At 46.6% G+C, this 22,835-nt stretch overlaps 2 protein-coding genes across 3 annotated transcripts in view; one reads left to right on the top strand and one right to left on the bottom strand.

Moving 5' to 3' along the window:
- The window catches only part of DOCK1 (dedicator of cytokinesis 1), a 527,155-nt gene that overhangs the window by 198,725 nt on the left and 305,595 nt on the right, over positions 1-22,835 (top strand). For both annotated transcript variants that reach the window (XM_079899863.1, XM_079899862.1), the window contains exons 26-27: positions 231-358; positions 2,364-2,459. In XM_079899863.1, coding sequence (XP_079755989.1) covers positions 231-358; positions 2,364-2,459 — 224 coding nt within the window. The remainder of the gene's footprint in view (positions 1-230; positions 359-2,363; positions 2,460-22,835) is intronic.
- Positions 7,675-22,835, bottom strand: part of INSYN2A (inhibitory synaptic factor 2A) — a 40,825-nt gene continuing 25,664 nt past the window's right edge. The window contains exon 3 of the mRNA XM_079899864.1: positions 7,675-11,924. Within this exon, the coding sequence (XP_079755990.1) occupies positions 11,744-11,924 (181 nt within the window). The 3' untranslated portion in view covers positions 7,675-11,743. The remainder of the gene's footprint in view (positions 11,925-22,835) is intronic.

Here is a 22,835-nt window from a genome sequence, read left to right as displayed (position 1 = left end):
ATATTTACATGGTGACACACACACACATGCGTGCACACGTGAGTGAATTATTTTATAAGAAAACAAGTGATTTCCTCCCAGTCAAGTAGTCTGACCCCCTCCAGATGTCAGTTTCACATTGCAATGTAAGTGTAACATGCAGTGTCACAAGCTAGGAGAACAAGCTTCTAGCAAGCAGAGTTGCATCTTGGTGGGTCTCCTGCTGACTGGCAACCCGGTGTCCCCTGCAGACTGCAGAGAGATCCTGCTTCCCATGATGACGGATCAGCTCAAGTACCATCTGGAGAGACAGGAAGATCTGGAGGCCTGCTGCCAGCTGCTCAGCAACATCCTGGAGGTTCTGTACAGGAAGGACGTGGTGAGTAATGGCGGGGCTACCTCTGTGGACCCTGCAGCAAGTGTGGGCCTGCGATCCCCAGGGGCCCCAGCCTCCCAGGACCAAGTCATATTTGATTCAGTTAAAAAAGTATGGCTGGGGGCTTCCCTGGTGGCGCAGTGGTTGGGAGTCCGCCTGCCGATGCAGGGGACACGGGTTCGTGCCCCGGTATGGGAGGATCCCCCGTGCCGTGGAGCGGCTGGGCCCGTGAGCCGTGGCCGCTGAGCCTGCGCTTCCGGAGCCTGTGCTCCGCGACGGGGGAGGCCACAGCAGTGAGAGGCCCGCGTACAGCAAAAAAAAAAAAAAAGTATGGCCTGAATTTGAAGGGTTATCCTTTCTTTTTCTCTCTCTAGAGTTGCATCCTCAAATTATTTTCTATTTATGTGTAAAGCATGATGATTATATTACCACGTGTGCTTTTCAGCACTGAAGATACTGTTTTATGTTTGTTTCCTATGACTTCTCAGCTAAGTGACTCCCAAGACTTAGATTTGATATTTAAGGTCAAAGGCTTTGATATTAAAAATTAGAAATAAACAACAGGAGGCTAATTGCCTACTTTCTTTCAATTATTATTTTATATTTAATAAATAGATAATATTATTTTTTATACATGCACATAGTAGTTGTTGGTTGTTTTAAGTGCGTCTGAGAGTTTTGAGAAGAGCAGTTCTCTGCCCCTTTTCCTGGGTTCCGCCCCCCACAGGAAATTTTTTCCTGTGTTTTCTTGGCTGTTTCTTTTTAAAATGGTATTTCCTTTTGCATTTCTCAATTGTATGCTTATTCCACTGACCTTCTGTCTTAATCAAAAGCTGGTGCAAGCACATATGGAAACATCTGACCCTATGCTTCCGCGACCCCATTGTACCCAGCACATTCATTTGGGCACACGTGTGCACACACATGTAAAGACATTGGTTCTCCAGGTGTGTCTGGACAGGTGTACAGGGCCATGTCTGTCTCTGCCTCTAGCAGTGTGTCTGCCTCTAGCAGTGGCCAGATGGGCCAGGATTTTAAGTCGGCAGGACTTGCTCTTAGCTCTTCCCCACGTGACCTCCTGCCACCTCCCCAGTCCACACACACACACACACACACACACACACACACACACACGTGCGCATGCACGCGCATGCACGCACCTGTCCTGCCCACTTCCTTGCTGCACCTGCTCATTCTCTCAGAGCCTGGGTGTTGCCCTTGAAGGAGATAAGGTGAAGTAATTCATTGGGATGGTGGCTGCATCCGCTCTTCCCGGGCTTTGCCTTTGAAAGGTGTTGGAAGCCTTAACCCAAAGGCCAGCCTCCAGGGGTCCCATGCCAGGCCTTTTCCTTTTCTTATCAGATGAAAGGTTAGGAGTAAAGAGGTTGTGTGGCCAAGCCTCACAGAGGAGGTAGTGCCTGCCTGGCCTGTGCGGAAGCATCTAGAAAGCCCATTTAAACACGTTCAAAGTTCATGAAGAAGAATCGGCAGTCCCATCACACACAAAATAAAGGAGCAAATTCTTACCGATAGAAGGTTCTCCGGCACTCTGAATTTTAAGTAGTGTGCTAAAACGATATTTAAACATTCGATTCCATGTGATTGTTCCCACATTATTGGGACCTGACATGCAGCGCCATCTATGGTTGTTACCTGTCAGCCTTCCATTTACAAGTGGCCAAGTGTCTTTAGAAAACTCACTGGTGAGCTAATCAGGGATCATAAACATTATATTGTTTAAACAGAGTTGCTTTTATTTTTAAGGTTTGCTTCAATTAAATTACTATGATTATATAACACATTATCATTAAAGGACTATAATTAATAAAATGCCTTGAGTTTTTTTTGTGAAGGCTTTTGCCTGTGACAAGGGCCATTTTTCATCTCGTTAAGGGTTGTAATTGATTTACTCTTTACAGGATAAATGGATTCAGTGACAGCTGCGGGACGGGCATGTTAATGACTGTCTTAGGTGGTGGTATATTTACACTGGTGTGTCCTCCTGCAGGGACCAACTCAGAGGCATGTCCAGATTATCATGGAGAAGCTTCTCCGGACAGTGAACCGAACCGTCATTTCCATGGGACGGGATTCCGAACTCATCGTAAGTGCTCGGTGACACGCTTGTGGGTTTCATTGTGCCTGACAGCATCTTTCCCGGGAAAGTCATTCACTCTCAAGCCCGAAAATCCATGTGGTTCTTTCCCACCTGCCTTTTGAAAGTAACCATGTTGTACCGCGATACAGCAAGCAGTGGGGATGCATTTATTTACAGTCTAGTAGGTTAAAGGTACTCATTGCCACGATCCCATAAGTCAGTGTCAAAGTTGAAGAGTAACAAACCAGCATTTGGTTCTGGTTTTCTCATGCTTACTTCTAGCAAAGGATGCATATGTTCTTCTAAGTCCTCATTCTTCTGGCAGTTTCTTTCTATGTATTTACATTTAAGATGCCATTAATAAAATTTTATGAAGGGCCTTAAAAAGGAACTGAGGCCCTCTGACTTCGCTGTTTTGTGTCTACTCTAAAGTATTGTAGATGTCTGTCCTGTTCAGATTGTCGAGACAAGGAATGGTATCTGTTCTTTTTCTCAGAGTTTTAACGATAATTTAGCAAGCTTATTGCTAAAGCAAGACCGCAGCATTTTCATATTATGGTGATTTTTTCCTGAGTCTGCCACTCTCCTCCTCCCCATCATTATTCTTAAATATGGTTTCGTGGGCAAAAGATGCATTCGTAGGTCCCATTTAATTTCTTTCATTTCTAGTACATGTTACCGTGTAACTGAGTTTGGTGGTTCGCATTTCAAAAAAATAGCTTTCCTAACCACAGAACAGAAAATCCAGTTGGAGTCTTCGCTGGCAGTCAGACTAGGCACATTGGTCTTCCTTGGGTGATTTTAGTTCTGTCTGCGTAGCCTGGGAACGGATCAAGTACAGTGACCCATCTGTCTCTGTCAGGCAGCAAAGCAAGACCGGAGCACTGGGCTTGTGTCGGTTTCTGTGGCTGCATCACCGTAAAGGCTGCGGTCTGGGGTTTTGGGTGAATCACAGGAGAATAATTGCTGACTTTGTACGTTTCCATCCAGTAAGATCGTCTAGTTTATGTCTCAGGGTTTTAGCACGTGTTATGTGCAGAGTGTCCTTTTTAAGGTATATTTCTTTTAGGTTTGGATTATAACATGTATAAATTAGGGAATAAAGTATTTCCTTGTAAATTGGCGTTGCTTGCAGTGGATTTTCCATTATTCTGTAATCCTGCTCTTCATCATAACGATTCTTTTCTGTAATCTGGAAATGCTTTTGTATACGTGGGTGGAGACTGAGCCCTGAGGAGGAAGAATTGGGGTGACTCCAGGGGCACCCCCGGGGTCCGGTGTTCCTGTCTTCTTGGGGTTGTGCCCTGGGTGCCCCTGGAACACTCTCGTTGTGGAACTCAAGAGGGCTTTAAGTAGAAAGAATGAATGTGCCTTCAAGTTGAACCAAGTTTGGTGTCCTTCTGCTAAGCCCCTGTTGGAACAGGCTGGAGCAGCGGGGCTGAGGTGACGTTCTGGCTGTCACGGAGTCACAGTGAACGTGTTGGGCACTCACGATGGGCAGATGGAGAACATGGCCGACGTGGAGGCCAGTGAACTGGTGAGATGTTTCTGTCTCTGGTTAGCGGTGTGTTCACTTGGGTTATAAGCCCACACTGGCCAGCAGTTGAACTGGGGAGAGGAGGGCGGGGAGGAAGCCCATAACAGTTTGGATGGGACCTTAGCCTGGGGCCAGATTGTAAGATGTGCTCGCAGCTCAGTCAGAGGATCTAGAATGGAGCGTGGTGACTTCTCTCAGACCACGTGGTCCTGGATGCCTTTGGGAAATTTCTCACATCTCAGACATAGTGATAATAGCGGCGCAAGTAATAGCTGCTGTCACCGAGCGCTTGTGGACGTGCTGGGCTCTGTGTAATGAACGGAGGGTCCTCACTTAACCCTCCGCTTCATCGTGCATAGGCTGCTGCAGAAATGCCTTGCAGAGAGATGGGAAACGGTCCCAGACCCACAGCTAGCGTGGCGGCGCTTGTGGGGAGCCCGGGCTGGCGCCAGAGCTGGCTTTCCTTGGTGTCTTCTGTGAGACTGAGACTCACGGTGCTGATCTCAGTGCTGGTCCAGGAGGCCCAGAGGAGGGCTCGGAATTCCTCCTGGTTCGGCATCGTAGTTAGTGCGGCAGCCGCCCAGGGAAATAAGCGCCTTTTGCCCTTTGCCACCTTCAGTCGTTTTCGTGGACCAAATGTCAGGATGTCCTGGAGGAAGACGGGCCAGACCACGGATCGGTTGCCCCTTTCCTGAAGGGCTTGGAGGAAGCCATGTGTCCTAAGGAACCCTTAGGGGTGCCTGGGAAGAGCCCTTGCACCTTTACCAAGGGGGCATGAAGTGAGGACCCAGGCTCAGTCTTACCTAGCTGTGGCCCTGCTCCTACCGCATAGGTGACGGGGTCCAGGGCACCGTCAGGGGCCACGGGGCACTAGAGCAAGCTGCCTGCATCCAGGCGCATCCCCCCACCGCCCTGTCCTTCTCCAGCAGAAGTCTCCAGAAGCAGGAACAGGATTTCGGTCCTAAGCTAACTCCTCCCAGTGCCAGCATCTCTAATGTGTATACAAGGAGGCCAGAAATTCCTTCCTAAAATGAACTAGGCCGTCAGGGAAGGAATCTCAAAACAAAACAAACAAAGAAAACAACTGAATATAACTGTAATTATTTAATGAATGATGACAGCATTAAGATGTTTCCAGGAAGGACATTCTCCATTTCACACTGGAGATGTTCAGAGACTCTTTCAGTCGTCAAGGAACCACGAGTCCCCTCTGTGGCGTCCACAGAGCAGTGAGACTGAAACGTTGCCCTGCTGAGCTCAGCCTTGCTGTCCACATGGGCTCCCATGCAGATTTATGCATTAGCTTCTTAACGTCACTGTTGTAGCTCAGTGAATTTAGACGAGAGGAAGATCTGGGGAAGAAAATATCCCTGACAAGGTGGCCAAAAAACGTAATCAGTGGCCCTTCTAGAGTGGAAAGAGAGCAGAAAATCGTTATAGGCCTGTTTGGGCTCAGCTGTAACATCCCGTTACACCACAGAGATCCCAGCCCTTATGTGTTTGCTCCTCTTTTTTGCATCAGTGGAATGGAAATGGTATAACTGTGAATCAGCTCACAAGTTCTAAAGAATCGCTGAAAATGGACTTTAACAATTTAAGTGATTAAAAAGGTTCTGAATAGCTGTGCTTCACTTAATGATTTATTTCATGATATTGTCAACAGTAGTAGAAGCGTGACGTCTCTTTCCATCAAAACAAGTTATTCGTTGGGGATGAGTTGTGGCCTGACAGTTTCCCCATGTGTTTATATATGGAATTGAGAAGTGGGGAGCTTCACACGCCATTGGCTAAGCTGTGATGTACTGTATAAGCGTCTTCTTTTAACTGTATCTATGGTACCTTGTAAACACCATGCAGTTGGTTATATATCATTTGTTTTAGTTCATTTTATACCTTTCAACTTTATATTTGAAATGGGCTATTGGAGTGCATCTCAGGCAGAGGATAAAAATATGCCATGATCCTAAGTATTATAGTTTTTTTAACAAATAAAACTCCATTTGGCAAGTGTAGGACTGTAGATTGCGTGGTTGCCTACAGCAGGCCCTAACACCGAAGGCTTGCAGTAACCCTGCCACAGAATTAAGATGCCATTTTATCTTTATTCCAGGATCATCTAATGCTATAGAATAATTGAGTGGGGTGCTGAGCTTTACATGGTCTGATTTCAGATTTTATTTTTCTCTTCCTCTTTGAAAAGATTTCTAGGCCATCAGCGTTGGGCACCTTCTTGGTCATTGTGTATGGTTCTGAGCAGGGGGCCATGGTGGCTTAGGTGCTCTTGTCTGGTGGGCAGGTGACATGGTTTCCCCCTCCCTTGACCCCCCCCCCCCCCCCCAACCAACACACACATGCCTGTGTCTTTGCTGGAGTAAGTGCTGTAACAAAGCTGGGTTGAGAGCAGACAGGATGAGTAGCACGCGTGACCCTTCCTTCTCTTGTGATATTAGCCTCTGCTGCCTCTTTCAAATAATAAGATTTACATTCTGTTAATGGGTCCTTTAAAAATGTAATTGAGTGAGAAGGACTTTTAAAGGTTTTTCTATGGCCTGGATACACACCAGAAGACTGAAAATTACTAATTCACGAAAATGAAAATGTGGCCTTCTTCAAAAGAAAGGTTCCCTTGGAAAATCCACAGAAGTAGGCTTAGGAAAGGGAAACATTCTTCCTGCATTCTCCACTTGTTCTCGTGACCACCAGACCTCCTGATTCCCTAGACTCAAGAAGTTCTTTTGTTTCTACTCCGAATACCAGCTGTAGGGGACGTAGACGGGTGCGGTGTGTTTCATCGTGACAGTGGCACCATTGGTGGGGAAGAGATGCTGCTAGTGAAAAGTCCACTGACTTCTTTGAGCCTGCGTGATTTATAATGACTTGACATACTTCTTCATTTAAAAGATACTGTAAAAGACTCCCTTTTACCAAGACTCATCACCAAATATTTACACAAAGGTATTATTTCCCGATGCACGAACATTTGTTTTGCGATATTTATTCTAATGGACTTTATGTATGAATGTGCTTTTAACAAAATGCTATTCTTAATCTTGCCTTGCAAAAGAAAGCAATGCATTATAAAAGTTTCAAGTGGACAGTATCTGGTTTTTCTCTATGAGTGTTGCAAAAAGTGTCTCTAACTTGTATGTTTGTTAATAAACCTACTTAGGAAACATCTGTCTTCCAGAAAATCATCCTATCACAGGTACACGTGTGAGTTGTGATGACTTTATAAATTCATTTCCGTATCGTATCGGTATAGCAGTTTCTCCTGCCTTTCACGTGTGTCTGTGGCCGTAGTATTTTTTCAAGGTTGGTCACTGACTGTGGATTTACTGCAGAGGAAATGAAAACCATATCATTACCTGGGTAAAACACGCTGTGCAGTTCCTGCATGTTCATCCCAAGCCGTATCTTAACTTAATTATTGAGCTCCTTAAAAGGCATTATGCTGCTTGAATATGACCTTCTCATCTGCCAAAGCGTATGCTGTGCATTGTAGCACGACGAGTTATCCCTAGTTCACAAATCAGAACATTGTTTCTGAATCATGTAGTTCTTCTCTTCCTGTAAATAAGTTGGTTGCGCACTTACCCCATGCCAAATGTGCCAGTGGTAGAGCTTTTCTAGATAAAAGGAGATACATCAATGTCGAGTCAGCTGCTGTTATCTTTAGGTGACACTGCCCCAGTGACTCTTGTCTTCCTTACTAGTCACGTCAAATTTTATTCGCTGATAAAAATGCTCCCAAAGAATCATTCCAGCTGTGGTGGGCTTTGTAAACGTGTTGTGCCCTCACAGACAGGGTGGAATGGAGGCGTTCACGGCCCGTTTCTTGTATTTCATCCTTGCTCTCTTCGATAAGAAGCACAAAGCAAGCGCTTGAATTTAATGGTGTGTCTTCTGAGTTGGAATTGAGGATTGTGTATCTGCCTTGCGTATGACGGCACCCTAAGGAGAATGGCTTTGCAAGGCGTGCTCGTTGTTGCGGTTTGAGATTGGAGTCGGCCTGGTGTGGGTCCGTGAATGATGATGCCATTTCTGCCACACCTCAGGTCTCCATGGCAGCGGACACCTTGGCAACCTCATAGGATGTGGGAAACTTCTGCCAACTTCATGTGCCCTTTCCAAGACAGCAAGGTTTCCCCACACCTTGATTTTCTCCCCAGTTTTACTCTGCTTTGGGGGAGAGTCTGAGATGGAAGGACCAGATGCAGAGGCCTGGGACCTCTCCTTGGAGGCTAGTCGCACACTTTCAGAATGACTGGTGGGCACCTGTGTGGCAGAATGTCCTTTGTTGGATCTAGTTATCGATAAGAGAGGACCCCTGAGGCCGCACCAGTATTCGGCTCACAGATAATTGTAGGATGTGCCTTGGAGTTTTTTCCCCCAGCGCTCCGGGCATTGGGTCTTCCTCTCTATCCTATACTGGAGCTGCACTCACCCACTTCTTGCCCCAGAGGAACTTGTGAGGCAGTGGGAGCCTTCCATCTCAGCCGAATCCTTGCTCCCGCACCTTGCAAGTGGACTCTGCTATTGCAGAGCTCAGGAAAGGGGGTGGTGACCTCTCCTCTCCTGAGTTTCCAGGGGGCCCTCTCCCTTGGGAGAGGAGGTTGGTTTGCGCTGGTCTCTGTGGGAGACCCAGACTGAGCACCCCAGTGCTCAGTCCCACTGGGGCACTGGTCTCCTACCCCGGGGAGGGAAGAAGAAAGGAAGGAGGTGGCCGACCCCCTGGGGCTGCGGACCTGCCTGATGGATGATCTAGAGAGAATCTGTCTCCAGGGGGGCATGGCAGGGTTTGCCCTGGAAACACTGATGAGTTCAGTTGTCCCCCGGAGGTTCTTTAAAAATTAGACCTGGGCTTCCCTGGTGGCGCAGTGGTTGAGAGTCCGCCTGCCGATGCAGGGCGTGCCGCAGTCCGGGAGGATCCCACATGCCGCGGAGCGGCTGGGCCCGTGAGCCGTGGCCGCTGAGCCTGCGCGTCCGGAGCCTGTGCTCCGCAACGGGAGAGGCCACAACAGTGAGAGGCCCACGTGCCGCAAAAAAAATAAAAATAAAAACAAAAATTAGACCTCAGCCAGATCCTGCTGTGTACTGTGCCCTTCGCCCTTAAAAGCCATCCTGTTCTCCTGGCAGCTGAAGCCCATGCCAGGGTGCGTGGTCTGGTCAACTGAGTCTGAGCTGGATTTCAGCCCTGCCCCCTCCCCAGCCAGACCAGGCCAGTAGGCAGTGCCCACGGCCCTTCTCCTCTCCCAAAGACCCAATGGAGTTCTCTTCAGCCTGAACATCTTTCCTTTATTATTATTTCCTCAGATTACTTATTTTTTACCAAATTATTGAAACCATGAAATAAGATTAATAGCCACACAAAACATGACCTTTGATTTTTTTTTTATTTAAAAATTAATAAAGAACTTAGTGACAAGTATAATAATTTAATCTCTATACGTAATGCCATGTGTACATCTACATATGAGGGAACACGGTACTTTTTACCTTGGTTTTGTATCAAAGATTTTACTTAAATCTTTCTAAGAGAAGAGTCATCATCTGTTAGGACACATTGCAGTTAAACTGTGAAATGAGTTTGAAAATATTTTTTTTTCTATTCTGAAGACAGTTTCATTTTTAAATAGGAATTTATCTTCAGTTTCCTTTTTGATCCTGAAAATATTAACTTTTTTTTTTGTCTAGACTGCTTTCAAACAGTGATGTTACTTTGTTTACTAGATGTCCTCTTGTTTAGACGGAATTATGGTACTAAGCAGAGAGCTGCTAACACCCTTATTTCAATTCACTGAGATAGTCGGGATTTTGAAAACACAAGGAGAGATAGCTTGTTGCAAACATTTTTTATAACTTTAGTTAAAAAGAGTAGAAAATACATGAAACACATTTTTTTAAACTTTATCTCTACATGAAACAATTGCACTTCCTTCATGGTACAGGATCAACTTAGCCTTCCTCTTGCACAAAAATATTTCTCAATTCTGTTAACTGATATCCAAGGATTTGGATCCTCATGTATCATGTCCACAAAAGATGCGTGTTTTTCTTTTAATTAAAGCACACATCTGTGATATAGCTTGAGTAATCCCCAAAGAATGCTTACATGAGATACTCCTGTCACTTTTTTTTCAAGTCCACTAAGGTCTTTCTAGAATCAAAACACTTAGAACGAAAATAGATTTGCTATTGAGTCAGGAGGAAAATGCGTGGCAAGAAATAGCTCCAATCTGAGAAACGCAGGTAGATCCTTTCACTAAGGCCGACCACCTTATTGGCATCTGGTCAGTGAGGTGTGCGTGTGAGCACGAGATTAGATAAGAAACGGTTGGACAGAGACCAGAAGACTCGGTTTCATTGTACATTCACAAACGACTCAAAATTAAAGTTGAACCAAAAAAAGTCAAAAGAAGATCCCTACGTCCTACTGTGAAAAGCCAAAACTTCATAGACAAGAGTCCTTAATAGACTAGGGGCTTTTGATTTCTATAAAAAGATACTTGCAAAGGTGCAAAGGAATGAGTGAAAAAATAAAGGAACTAAGATTTATATTGCAATGTGTAATCAAAAGAGAACTCGAAGTGTCACGATTTATTTAAAAAAGACCTAAAAACATTTGATTCACAGCTTTCCCCTAGGTATGTCATTTAGTACAACTCACTAATAGGTTAAATGTAGGTGACGTTAGTTGGTTTGTTGGTAGCAGCTAAACTAAGCACGCGGTTTCTCTTTGAGATGGTCAGATCTTCTACAGTTGTTACAAAGCGTAACGAATCGTATAAAATGTCTGGCTGCGCTTTCGTGACGAACAGTGTCTCAGAGATTGATCCACAGAAACACTTTCCGGTGGCAGAGAACGCCTGTGATTTATTGGTGACTGTATTATCTGCTGTGTATCTCTCTACGTGTGTTTTCAAATTCTTGCCAGGATTTATCATTTGGCCTTTGGGTACCAAAAGATTAAAAATGAGATCTGCGAAAGCTTAGTGTCCGATAGCTCTGACCCTGTCGGCTTGCAGTGATTAAAGGCATGTCCTGACTTTGGGGGACCCCTGGCTGCCGGGCATCTGCAGGGTGAGCAGTAAGCACGTCACCGGTCTGGAGTTGAAACAAACGCTGAATTTGAGGTGTCAGCGTGACGCTGAGATGTCACTTCGCTTAGCGCTACAGCACATGAGGCAAATATACATATAGTCACATTTTAGAGATTATTCATGGTCTCCGACCACTTGAAAAAAATTGTGCTTTCTCCGGAATTGGATGTGCTGAAAATGGCACTCGCCCCCCGCTTATTTGCAAAATTAAACATAAAAATGAAGTCCTTTGCAAATGTAAGGGCTACTTTTTCTTCTCAGTATTAAAAAAAAAATAAAGGCTTGAAAATAATTATGAGTTTTAGCTGTGTTTCAGAGTGACAGCCTGCCGTTCTGCAGGTTGATAATGTAATCCTTGCTGATCTGGGGTGCGGGCATAGAATGTTTACTTATCATCTTTGACTATGTTAAGTTTCGTTTCCGGTTTTACATCCCACATCCACGAACTGCAAGGAACAGCAGGCAAGGTGTGACATGTACTACTTCGCTTCTGTGAGTTGATCTGTTACAAAGGCCTTTTTGGTAAGCAGGGTAAGAACAGGTGGGGTCCGAGTCAGCCACCGTTCACTCCGTCCTATTCGTTTTGGGAAAGGATTTACTTTGAACTCCAGTGGGTTTTAAAGACGGCCTTTGGACTCCAAACGCCATGAGTTTTAAAGGAACCAGAGTTTCCATCGTCCGTGCTTTTTAGATTCAGTTTTGGGTTTTTGCTTGGGAGTTGAGTAAGTCTCCTGAGAGTAAGGCGAGTGTGCGACCTGAGTTTCCTCGAAAGGATGGAGTTTCCTCAGAACTGGCTGGAGTTTGTCTTCTTGCTGCTTAAAATCTAGCTCCACACTAGAAAGAAGAGAGAGGGAAGAATTTAGTGCTTGGTCTTTCCTATGTAAAGAGCTCCCTTAGAGACAGCAGAATTTGGTGCCATCCCAGCAGGGTAATGATCATTCGGATGGTGTTTAATGCCGTTTGACGGTTCAATATTAAGCAATTGGCTATAATATGTTTTAGTGCTCGGTCACTGTGAACTATCTCAAAAAGTTTCATTTTCTTTGAAAAATAACTTATTTGCATTCATTGCCAACTTTTGAAGTTTTATTAATGTACACAGGTGGTGTGAAAGCATAGACTGTATTTGTTGAAATGAGAAATGTGACGTGAGTAACCCTTTTGCTTGTCCATAGACTGCACACATGTGCTTCATGGGACAGAGAGGTAACCGAAGATATGTGTGTTCAGGGGTCGTCTTAGTGCATATACACCAGGTATTTGGAAGCTCTGTGCAACTTTTCACAAGGTCAGAGAAAACCATTTATCTCACCTGAAACAGTTGTAAAGTGAAGTGACCTTGGCTTCTGGTCTCCTTTGCAAAATCTCATCTGCCTAAAAAACTGGTAAGAGCCCAAATATCCAACATTGGGGAAGAGAGTGTGTTTTATCAAGTCAACACCATTGAATATCACTCAGTTGTTCTCAAAGATAGTTTTCCAGGCAAAAAGATAGATAGTGTTCGGTGAAAATAACAAAACTGTAGTTACGTGGCTGAGCCATAATATGCAAACAGGCAGCCACGGGGAAGGACATTTGCCGGTAGTGATAGGGTTCGTGTTAGAACGACAGGGATACAGCTGGTTTTCTTGTGTCTTATGAAATTTCTCCTGACAATGCTGCATCTGGCCTAGAGTCCTCCCATCCATTCATGGCTTTGGAAGGGACCATTGTTGACCCCCTAACTTTGGGTAGGACCCCCCTGCTCCAGTGTCACTCTTCTGTGATCAGCCCAGGGGCAATGGGCCTCGCCTCCCTTTTGGTTCCCTTGCCTGTACCCCTAGGATTTGAACCTGGGCGCTGCATCACGCCAGGCCTCCGGAGATGTCCACTCTGTGCTGCCTCCATTTCTGCGCTGGGTGCCAGTCGAAATGTCAGTAGATTTCACTGAAGGCTCAGCAGTGATGATAGTACTTGAGCTCAACATTTTACGTCCGGTGGAACCGTAAACCATTTACAAACATGATATCCTATTGATTTAGAGAACCATTAATGCTAGCTACATTTTGACATTTTGAAAAGACAAAAACAGCAAAGCTGTATTATCTGGAGTTTTAAAAACAAGTTCAAGACCCATCTAATGGACCGTGTCATGCTTTAAATCCACTGTTCCATTTTTCGTATCATCAAAGACTGTATTAGTGAAAAAATTAAAAATATTGTCAGAGAAGTTTATGGCTAGTTCTCCCCCTGTTCCCAAAACAAAAACTATTTCCCCCCCCTCATTTCAAAGGTCCTCTGAGTTATGCTGCAGTTTATAGGAAATGGAACAAAACCCCGTGAACTCATAACTTGCTAATCTAGAACGGGATAATGTAGTCATGCTTCCTCATGGGGACAGTTGCGAAAAGTGCACATCTCAGGACATGCTGCCTTTGTGAAACACGAGCCTCAGTTATCGTTTCAGTGGGAAGAACAGGGATTTCCCTCCTGGCTTTTTCATCTGATGCTGCGGAGTGGGGAGGGGGTGAGTGGGGGCTCAGATAAATCCCTTAACCTCTTTAAGGTTCGGTTTCCTTCACTTGAAGGGGTATAATAATTACTGTCCTGGTGTCTTACTGAAAAATGGTAAGGATCCTCCCCACTCCCCCTGTCCTGAAAGAAAGAGTTTCTTAAACTATAAGATGCAATTCAGATATTATTTTCTCCTTATCATTTGTTGATCACTAATTGTATAATGGGGACAAGAGCTAACAATGATTAAGAAATACCTATTCAAGAATTCTTCAACTTGGACATTTAACAAGGAAAATAAGAACCTTGCCATTGAGTCTGTAAGATAGTATAGCATCCAATATGGTATTTTAGGTACAAAAGAGTAATTTTGTCAAGGTGCTTGGTTAGTATTGAAAGCATGTTCTCCAGATCATAACCATCTCAGTAGGCCCAGATAGGTTTTGTGTTATTAGGTCAGAGGGTGGGTGCTAGCATTTCCTGGGCTAACAGTACAATTCTGGGTACCTGTAATTATTGAATTCCCATTAAGCTCCTACATTGGGAATCCTGTTATTAACCAATTTATCACACCGCAGAACCACCACTGTAATCACAGCGTACTGTAATCTGAGTTCTTGTTTAACAAAATGACTAGACTTCATCTGTCTGTTGATTCCTATCTGCACTCCCCCACGACTGAGAAGCTGCCACCAGGAGCTGGTTTCTTCGTGGAGGGAGTGTGAGTGGCCGTGAGCACCTGCTGGGAGATGCCTGCAGTGAGGTGACCTTGAGCCCTGCACCTCCCTCCCGGTCTGTAACCCCAAGTTGCAGTGCACCTGCTTGTCAGGTGATGTCCGGGTACCAGGGGATGCTGTGCCCTGCTATCAGGTAGGAATAACGTGGCTCTGTCCAGTGTTTTCCACTGGGGGACTTTTCTCCTTTAGGGCGGAGCACACCAAGTCACCGGGTCAATGTGAAGCAGACAGCCGGCTGGAGAGGGCAGTGTCCGAAGGTTAATAGTCTGGCCGACTCTAGCTGACACAGAGCAAAGGTCCCTTCAGTCTTAGCAGCCAAATGGCCAGAATAAAGCAGCACCTGCTGCCCTGGTCCGCACAGAGGACTTGGACAGAAGCCAGCGGTGGACAGTCTAGGGCACTTGGACTCTGTGCCCAGAGCCCCTCCCTGTTTAACACAGCGAGCTGTCCAGATAGGGCCTGGGAGCGGGGGATGGGGGGTGGGGGCTGCCTCGTGGAGAAGCGATGGCCCTCGATTTGGGCTTCCACACTGATCGGAGGGACACGGGGGGCGTGTTGGCGGGGCTGGCTGCAGCTGCCCGGCAGACGGTGCCTGTGGGCACCGTCACCGTCTTCAGGGCTGTCGCTTTCTCCCCTGTCTGGAGCACGTGTCCTGGCCACTCCTTGCCCCTCTGTCCCCAGGCCCACATGACCTCCTTACTCTCTAGCACCTTCTGCAAGCTCCCCCACTCGGCTCCTTTCTCCCTTCTTGGCACTCACTACAGATGATTGCATTTGTCTCTGTGTCATTTTGCCTCCGTCCCCCGAATGCAGCTGCTGTGACGGGGTGACTCTTGTCCCGTCTCTGCTCCCAGCACCTACAGCACGGCCTGAGTCGTGGCAGTTGCCTACGTAATACTTACAGAATTAACGCGTGAGCCGTAAAAGACAAGTCCCGTCTCGGCTTTCGTCCCCATTGCCCTGGGCTGCTGTGTCTTGGTCGGTGATGTTGGCTGTGCCCCCTTGCTCTTCCCTCCCATCGAGCCCCCTCCTTACTGCCGGTAAACAGGGCTTCTCCCGCAGGCAGCGCTATGGGACCCACTCTCGGTGGAATCTGTGGCCCGGCTCCCTTCTCTCAGAACTTAATCGAAGAAGATGCTGAAACTTTTGTCGTAAAACACACACCAGGATCTGTTTGCAGCCTGCCTGCCCCGCTTCTACTCCTGGCTTCCCCTTTTCTGGAAGAGTCTGCAAGATGGGTGGGGTCAGCAGGGTGCGGCCAGCTGTGCTCTTCGAACCCGGGAGTCTTGTGGTTCCCTTCCCACTTTTCCTGTGGGCTGCAGGCCCTGCTGTGGTTCTCTGCATGATGCTGCTTCTAAGCTCAGTCGAGGGCAGTGCACCTGCCCTCTGCGGTTTGGACCTGCCTTCCCAGAGCAGTTCCAGCTCAGAGACTTAGCCCTCATTGAACAGGCAGACAGGAGCGTGTGTGTTCCAAGTCTGGCCTCTAGACCTTGTCCTCATCTGTTAGGGCTCGGCTGGGGCTTGGCACAGCTTCCTGCAATGCCCAGGGTCTCAGCGTCCGGCCGCACACGAGGCTGGAGGCTGCTGGTGGTACCGTCCGCCTCCTGCAGGCCAGATCTGGCGTCTGTAGCGCACCGTCGAGGGGACACACGCATCGTGCGGAACACTTGCACCTCTGAGGAGAAGCAGCCTGGAAAAAGTCCTGACTCCAGAGAGTCCGAGCCTGAGTGTGAAGGGACTGGAGCCAGGCCAGCCTCCGCTAAGCTGGCTGTTCTCTCCTTTAGTGCCTGAGGTACAGCGCAGACTGCAGACTGTGCCGGGTGATCCAGAACGGCCCCAGGACTGCTGGGCTGTTTACAAGATATAAATCCCCGGGAGCTATCATTGTTTACGTTTTATCTCTCTCCTTCCCCTGCCTGCGTCCATCCAACAAAATGCTTGCGTTGAGAGCTCCCTGGTAACTGAAGCCGCGCTGCCAGGCATGCCACCGAAAGCCACTGGCCACATCTGTGTGGCTCGCGGTGATGAAGGATTAAAGCCACGGGCTGCAGACTGCATTTTTTGGTTAGTCTTTTTCTCTTGAAAATAGAAGTTTTATGTGTAGGGACTTGGCTTACAGAATTATTACTCTACATTTCCAAAGAAATAAAAACCTGCGCTGAAGCTCAGGCTGCTCTGTCAGCTGGCACCAGCTTTATTTGCTTCCCGGCGTCTCTGCTGGGCTTTGTAGTAACACTTCTCCCCACGGCTTCATGCAGTTTTGCAGAAGAGCGTGGTCCCAGCATCTCCAGCGGATGCTGTGCTTGTCTGCTGCTCCTATAAATACCCGGGCCCTGCCACAGTTTCCTTAGCAGGATGTCGCCAGCTCCTTGAGTTCATTGAAGGGGAAATGGATTTAGAACATTCCTTTCTCCAGTCCCCTGGGTGTAGCAGTGAAGAGTTAAAAGCAGGTGAGTTCGGCTCCCAGGCATTGTGTGTTTCCTGGACTGGAAGAAAACCCGAAATCTCTGATTTCTCCAACCTTGACAGTGTTGGCGGGGCTCAGTGGACTGCAGAGCGGATGCCTCCGTTTTTAATTTTCTTTGAATCAGATCGCAGAGTCCCCGGTGCTCGGTGTGGCTCCGACTGACCCACGCTCTGCCACCGTGGATACATCATCCCACCTTCAGGGACCTGAGCTTCCCGGGCTGTGAAACGACAGTGGAGATGCACACGCCCACCGCCAGGGGGCCCCATGGAGCCACCACGCCCACACGGAAACTCAGGCAAACTCGGGGCAGCCAGCTCGCTGGGGCGTGTGATGGCTCTCACAGTGTCCTCAAAATGCAGTGCTTTATGTCCGGCTGGCTTCACGTCAGCGCCTTGGATCACACAGTGTTGTTCAGAAGAAGCTGAAAGTCAGGCTCCAAGTCACAGGCTGGGTTGTCTCCCTCGCAAGCCTGGTGAACCAGGCACATCTCCTTTTATTTACTCCTCAGCCTCAGTTTACATATGTGGTCCCGGCTGTGCCTTTAGGCAGTGGGAGAACCAGGACCCAAAATAGCCATCATACTTCCCTGGACGCATCTCCGTGTGACTACTGAGGGGCCCCATCCATCTGGCATGTCCAGAATCAGAGCGTTTCCCCAGCCTGCTGCTCGGTCTTCCCAAACTCAGCTGCCATGCAGGCACCTTGGCGTCTAGCTGGACTCGCCCTTCCCACCTGCTTCCATCAGCTGGGTACCCTGCAGCCACCCTCAGCAATCTCCAGCGCCTTCCTCTGCCCCCAAAGAACTTAGGCAGTTTGCACTCTGGCCACTGAAACAGCCGTTCAGTGCTTCTCTCTCCGTCTCTCTCTTGCCCTAACGCATTTTCCAAGTACCAGAGTCACCTTAGGAAAACCTGAAACTCCTTGACAAACTTCCGCTCATCCTTTAAACCGAGGATACTTGTTGCCTCCTCCTTCCATGGATTTTCTAGACTAACCACACGTGCCCGCCCCTCCGTCCCGTCCAGACTCCTCTGGTCCACACTGCTCAGGGCCTCTGCACATTTTTATCAGAGCACTTCTGGCTCATAGCTACTTTTTCTCAGTTCTGTGAAACGCATCGAGGGATAGACCATGTTGAATTCAACTGCATCTGTGATGCCTTTAATACAGTGACAGACTCAGCACGTGACCTCTCTGTTTACTGAATTGAAATAAACTGATGAACTGAACCCGAATCCCCTCACTTCCAGTCTCAGCAGAATGCTGCCTCTGTTTTCTAGTTATAACTTACTCATCAAAATGAACATATGTACAGACAATATGTCCATATGTTATATACCTGTTGTGTATATGTATGGAGCTTGTTCCAATAGTTTCCAGTATTAATAATTTGAACATAGAAATGATTCATCATAACTCTGAATCCTTCTTCCGCCACTTTTTCACACAGTAGGTGCCTAATCAAAGTTTACAGAGTCACTGTAAGATTTAAAATACTAGAAATAGATGGATATTCAATAGTACTGATACCTGAACTATAAGATCTATTCCCTTTTTGTGATGGCCTGTGGCAAGGAAATTACGGTTATGGTTATAAAAAGCAAAACATTAGCCAGTTATCCTAGCTATAAAGTATATTCCAAAGTATCCAAAGTTATAGACAGTGACCTTTCTGAATACATCGTGGTACGTAGCCTGACCATGCAGGAGGACAGTCCTTCCTTTTATGCTTGACTGAAGCTCCATCCTCGGTATCTTTCTTATCTGTGACTCCACTGGAATGCAAAGAGTGGTCTGGCACCTGCGCTTCATCTGAGTGCCCAAATTTGAGGGCTGGCCAGATGCACAGGGATCAGGGAACTGCGTTTGAGCCTCCTATAATTTTGCGCCACAGAGAGGTCGAGGCAGAAAGACTCAAGCGCTGTTTATAACCTCCAACCATAATCATTTCTCGAGTAAGAAAGGGACCAGATCACTAACAGTGTCACATGTGTATTAAGCATATCTGATGTCACACTTCTAGCAAGCCATCAAGATCAGACATTATATTTAGAAGGGATGGATAATTATTAAATGTGGACTGCCAATTCACTGCTGTCCCTGGCCTCAACAAAGAGCACACAATTATTTTTTTTAATCTTTGAGCAGGAAGTGCGTTGTAACTGCAGTTAAAAGGAGAAAACACAGGACTCTCTAAAATTGTTTGTAGTGGGTCCTTCAGGTGCCAGGGCTGGAACACCCAGCCAGGTGACCTGAGTCGGGTCGGCTGAGATCTTGGCCGTGACCTTGTCTTCTGTTCTCATCTTGAGGACGGACAATCTGTTGCCCAGAGAGGAATGACTTGCAGTCACAGTGCTTGAGCTGAAGTGCAGAGCAGCCCGGCCCCTCTGAGCCACCAGCCCAGAACGCTGAGTTGCTGACGCTCTCAGGAGCTTCCCCTCTTCTGACGTGAGCAGAGAGAGAGAGAATATGGAGCAGTGACAGTTCTCAGTGCACAGGCCAGAAAACCATTAGCTTCTTGTGCATGTCTTATGGTGTCACTGGTGACCTGTCTAAACCCCCGGGTTCCCTACCACACCTCCAGGGATGTGTTGTCTGTGGGATCAGTGCCTTCAAGGCGGCTGATGGGGCAGAAGAGTCAGCTGAGTGACAGCAGCAAACCCTAGGTGGTTTCTTTTGTCATTGAGTCCCCAAGGAATTTTACATGCTGACTTAGGGCACTCAGGTGAGGACTGGATGCTGTATCTAGCTCGTAGAAAAATCTACATGGTTGTCTAAAAGTGAATTACGCTGATTTGCTCGTGACACTGACAATGTCACTCCTTCACACTGTTTTGGACGTAGGTGACTACCTCATTAATTTTGACTTTTGAGGGTCTTAAGAGGAGGGCTATCAGTATAATTAACCTTTCTTTGCTGAATAATTTTTAACTAATTGCTTTACAAGGAATATGTTGAAATGAGTAATCAGTTTTCACTTTTACAGCTGTAATCAGTTGCACATAGAATTTTTGATACTAAAGGTTAGTAAAAGGTCACTAAAGATGACTAAAACCTGATCCTTACATGTTGGGGAAAAAGAAAGAATATATTTTTATAATTCTAATGGAATAGGCAAAACTTGGGTTATTGGTTTGGGGAATTTTTTTTTTAAGATGTTGGGGGTAGGAGTTTATTAATTTATTTTTGCTGTGTTGGGTCTTCATTTCCGTGCGAGGGCTTTCTCTAGTTGTGGCAGGCGGGGACCACTCTTCATCACGGTGCGCGGGCCTCTCACTATGGCGGCCTCCCTTGTTGCGGAGCACAGGCTCAGTAGTTGTGGCTCACGGGCCTAGTTGCTCCGTGGCATATGGGATCTTCCCAGACCAGGGCTCGAACCCGTGTCCCCTGCATTAGCAGGCAGATTCTCAACCGCTGCGCCACCAGGGAAGCCCCTCAAGGAGAATTTTGAGGTCTGTTAAGTCATTCTTTTTTGTTTTTTTCTAACGTTTAGTTTACTTTATTAAAACATATTTCCTTACATCAGAATGACATCGCCTAAAGTATTATCCAAGGAAATCCTTTCTGTCCTCTTCCTCCCGCCCCCTCAGTCACTGTAAATACTAGGAACAGAGCACTAAGTATTAGACAAAAGCTAATTTCCTCCACATCAGTTCATGTTGGTAAAGAACTTAATATGCACAAGTGGTGGTGATCGAAAGCAGGCCTGCAAAGGCCACTTCCACTTAGAGATAATCACTAAATGACAAAGGCAGCAAAGATTCCACTCCAAGTGGGCTCTGGACAGGCTAGACCTGGCCCCGGTTCTGCATACAAATGCAGTTTACCTCTCTTAACAATAAGACTGCATTAGTTTCGAGGCGTCCAGTTCTGGTGGCTGTCCTGATGGCAGCTCCTTTTTTGCGATACTCTGGAATCAGTGGCATTTCCGTGCACATTTTTGTCTGGAATCTTTGCAGCCTTCTGTTTTGTGTTCTTATCGGTGATGCAATGAATTTCTATTGATGATTTGAGAAAATGCAAACCATTACTTCTGTGAATTCCTTTTCCATCTCATAATATTAGGGTACATTTCTCGTCTTTCCTGAAACCCTCCAATCATTTTGGAAAGGACCTTGCAGAATTTGGGAGCTTCCTTGATAAACAGTTAAAGACTTCGATGCGCTGGAAAGTTCCCCAGCTGCTGTAAGGCTACATGCTTAAGTGTCAGCAGCAAGGCATCCCCTTTCATCCTTGGAAATCCTCAGGCTCTTTCTCCCCTTAATCCTTCCGGTTGTTTCCAACCCTCTAGCCTGGGGGGTGGGAGAGGTGTTCTACAGAACACATCTAAACCCTCCCCAATATGCCACCCCTCCAAGATGGTCCTCTGTCCTCTGCGTCAGCTGTCCCTGGGTGGAACACCCTGGTCGCCTTCATCTCCCTGTCCTCTGCCTTTCTTCACTGTGTCTGTGGCCCCCACACCTCCGGTGCAGAAGGTTCCCTGTTGTTGTCGCTCTGTTGTTACGAGGTCTTACGGTAGGGGTTCTACGGGGTTGTCTTCAGCCAGATCACCAGTTCCTCCCGCCTCCCGGTGTGTGGGGCCATCATGCCCCTCATCTCCTAGGAGTTCCATGAAAAATGCTGAGGAAATGCACAGAAGCACCAAATGGAAGGGACCCGGGTGCTTTATCAGAACAGTTGTTTGAAATTTCACCTCTACTTGACCATCCATGGATCATATCAAAAGATGAAAATACAACGTAGACAACAGGGCATCCTGCAAACTCCCTCCCTCTGGGGTGTTGACAACAAAGTGATAGGCAGACGGGCAGTGTTTCCCTTCCCTTCGGGGGCCAAGTCCACTCACGGATTCACTGCATAAGTATTAGTGTCACTTGAGGCTGGCTGTGGGTGGCCCTGATGATACAGAAAGGACGCAGGTGCGGGCAGTGTCCTCCTGAAGGGGACAGGTGTTGTAGGACTTGGAACTAATGGTAGGAATTCTAATACTTTACAGGAAGATTTAAATTCTGGTAAAGATTCTACTTAATTAGTCTGAATCATCATTATCATTATCTTTCAAAGCTCGCTTTCATTCCCCAAAGCCTTTGAACTGAGGTTAGCACAGGCTCTCCTCATAAAAATGCACAAATTTGAATTCAAGCCATTTTGTTGTGGTATTATTTTACGAATTAACCACTTCAGTAAAGCAGGGAAATGGTATGTTGCATTGTTCCTTTTTGAAACAAAATCTGAACAAAGGATGAATCATCAGTTAGCGTGACTCATCGGATTAGTTTGACAAGAGACCTACTGAGACGGGGTGGATACAAAGGATTTCAACTGCTGATGAGCAAAGATTATATTAGTACTTTATCCGTCGAATATTTTCTGAAATAATTATAGCCTATTTTGACAGGAAATATGGATGATAGCCAGAAAAGTTTTACTACAGAAAACTAAAACTGTATCCCTTGTTATCTTGTTTCATGCTGAGATGGTCTTAAATTAGAATTTCACAATTGGTCCAGATCAAAACGGAAAGAATGTCATTTTAGGAAACAAAAACTGTAGTCATGTCAACCACCTCCAAATTCCCACTGATGGACGATACCACTTTTGGTGCTTGGGTTTCAGTGTCTAGGAAGCAGGGCAATCCACTGCCCAAGGATGGTTGCTTCGGCTCTTTGTAAATCGATTTGCCAGTACGGGAATGGATGCTGTTTGGTTGAGAAATGCCCTGTGAATGCCCAAACTTTCATCTCCAAGTAGACTTTCTTCTGAAGTTCTCAGATCCATTCCTCTCATAATTGTAGATCACTGACTCACGGCATTTCAGAGCTAGAAAGGACCTACCTGATCCCTTCCTTCAATCATGCAGGACTTGGAGATCTAATGGACACCCCTCCAAAGACAGAGGATGGCAGCTCAGCCCTGACCTCTGGGGCGCCCCTATCTGAGCATCAGTCCCAGGCAGGCTGATTTTCACAACCTTTCGTTTGTGGCCCTGGAGGCCCTTTTTCCATGAAATTGCTTCAGGATCTTTTGTCCCTTTGATATTTTTTT

This window comes from Stenella coeruleoalba, assembly GCF_951394435.1.
Source record: "Stenella coeruleoalba genome assembly, chromosome: 16".
NCBI lineage: Eukaryota > Metazoa > Chordata > Mammalia > Artiodactyla > Delphinidae > Stenella > Stenella coeruleoalba.
This window is presented reverse-complemented; position numbering and strand designations above follow the sequence as displayed.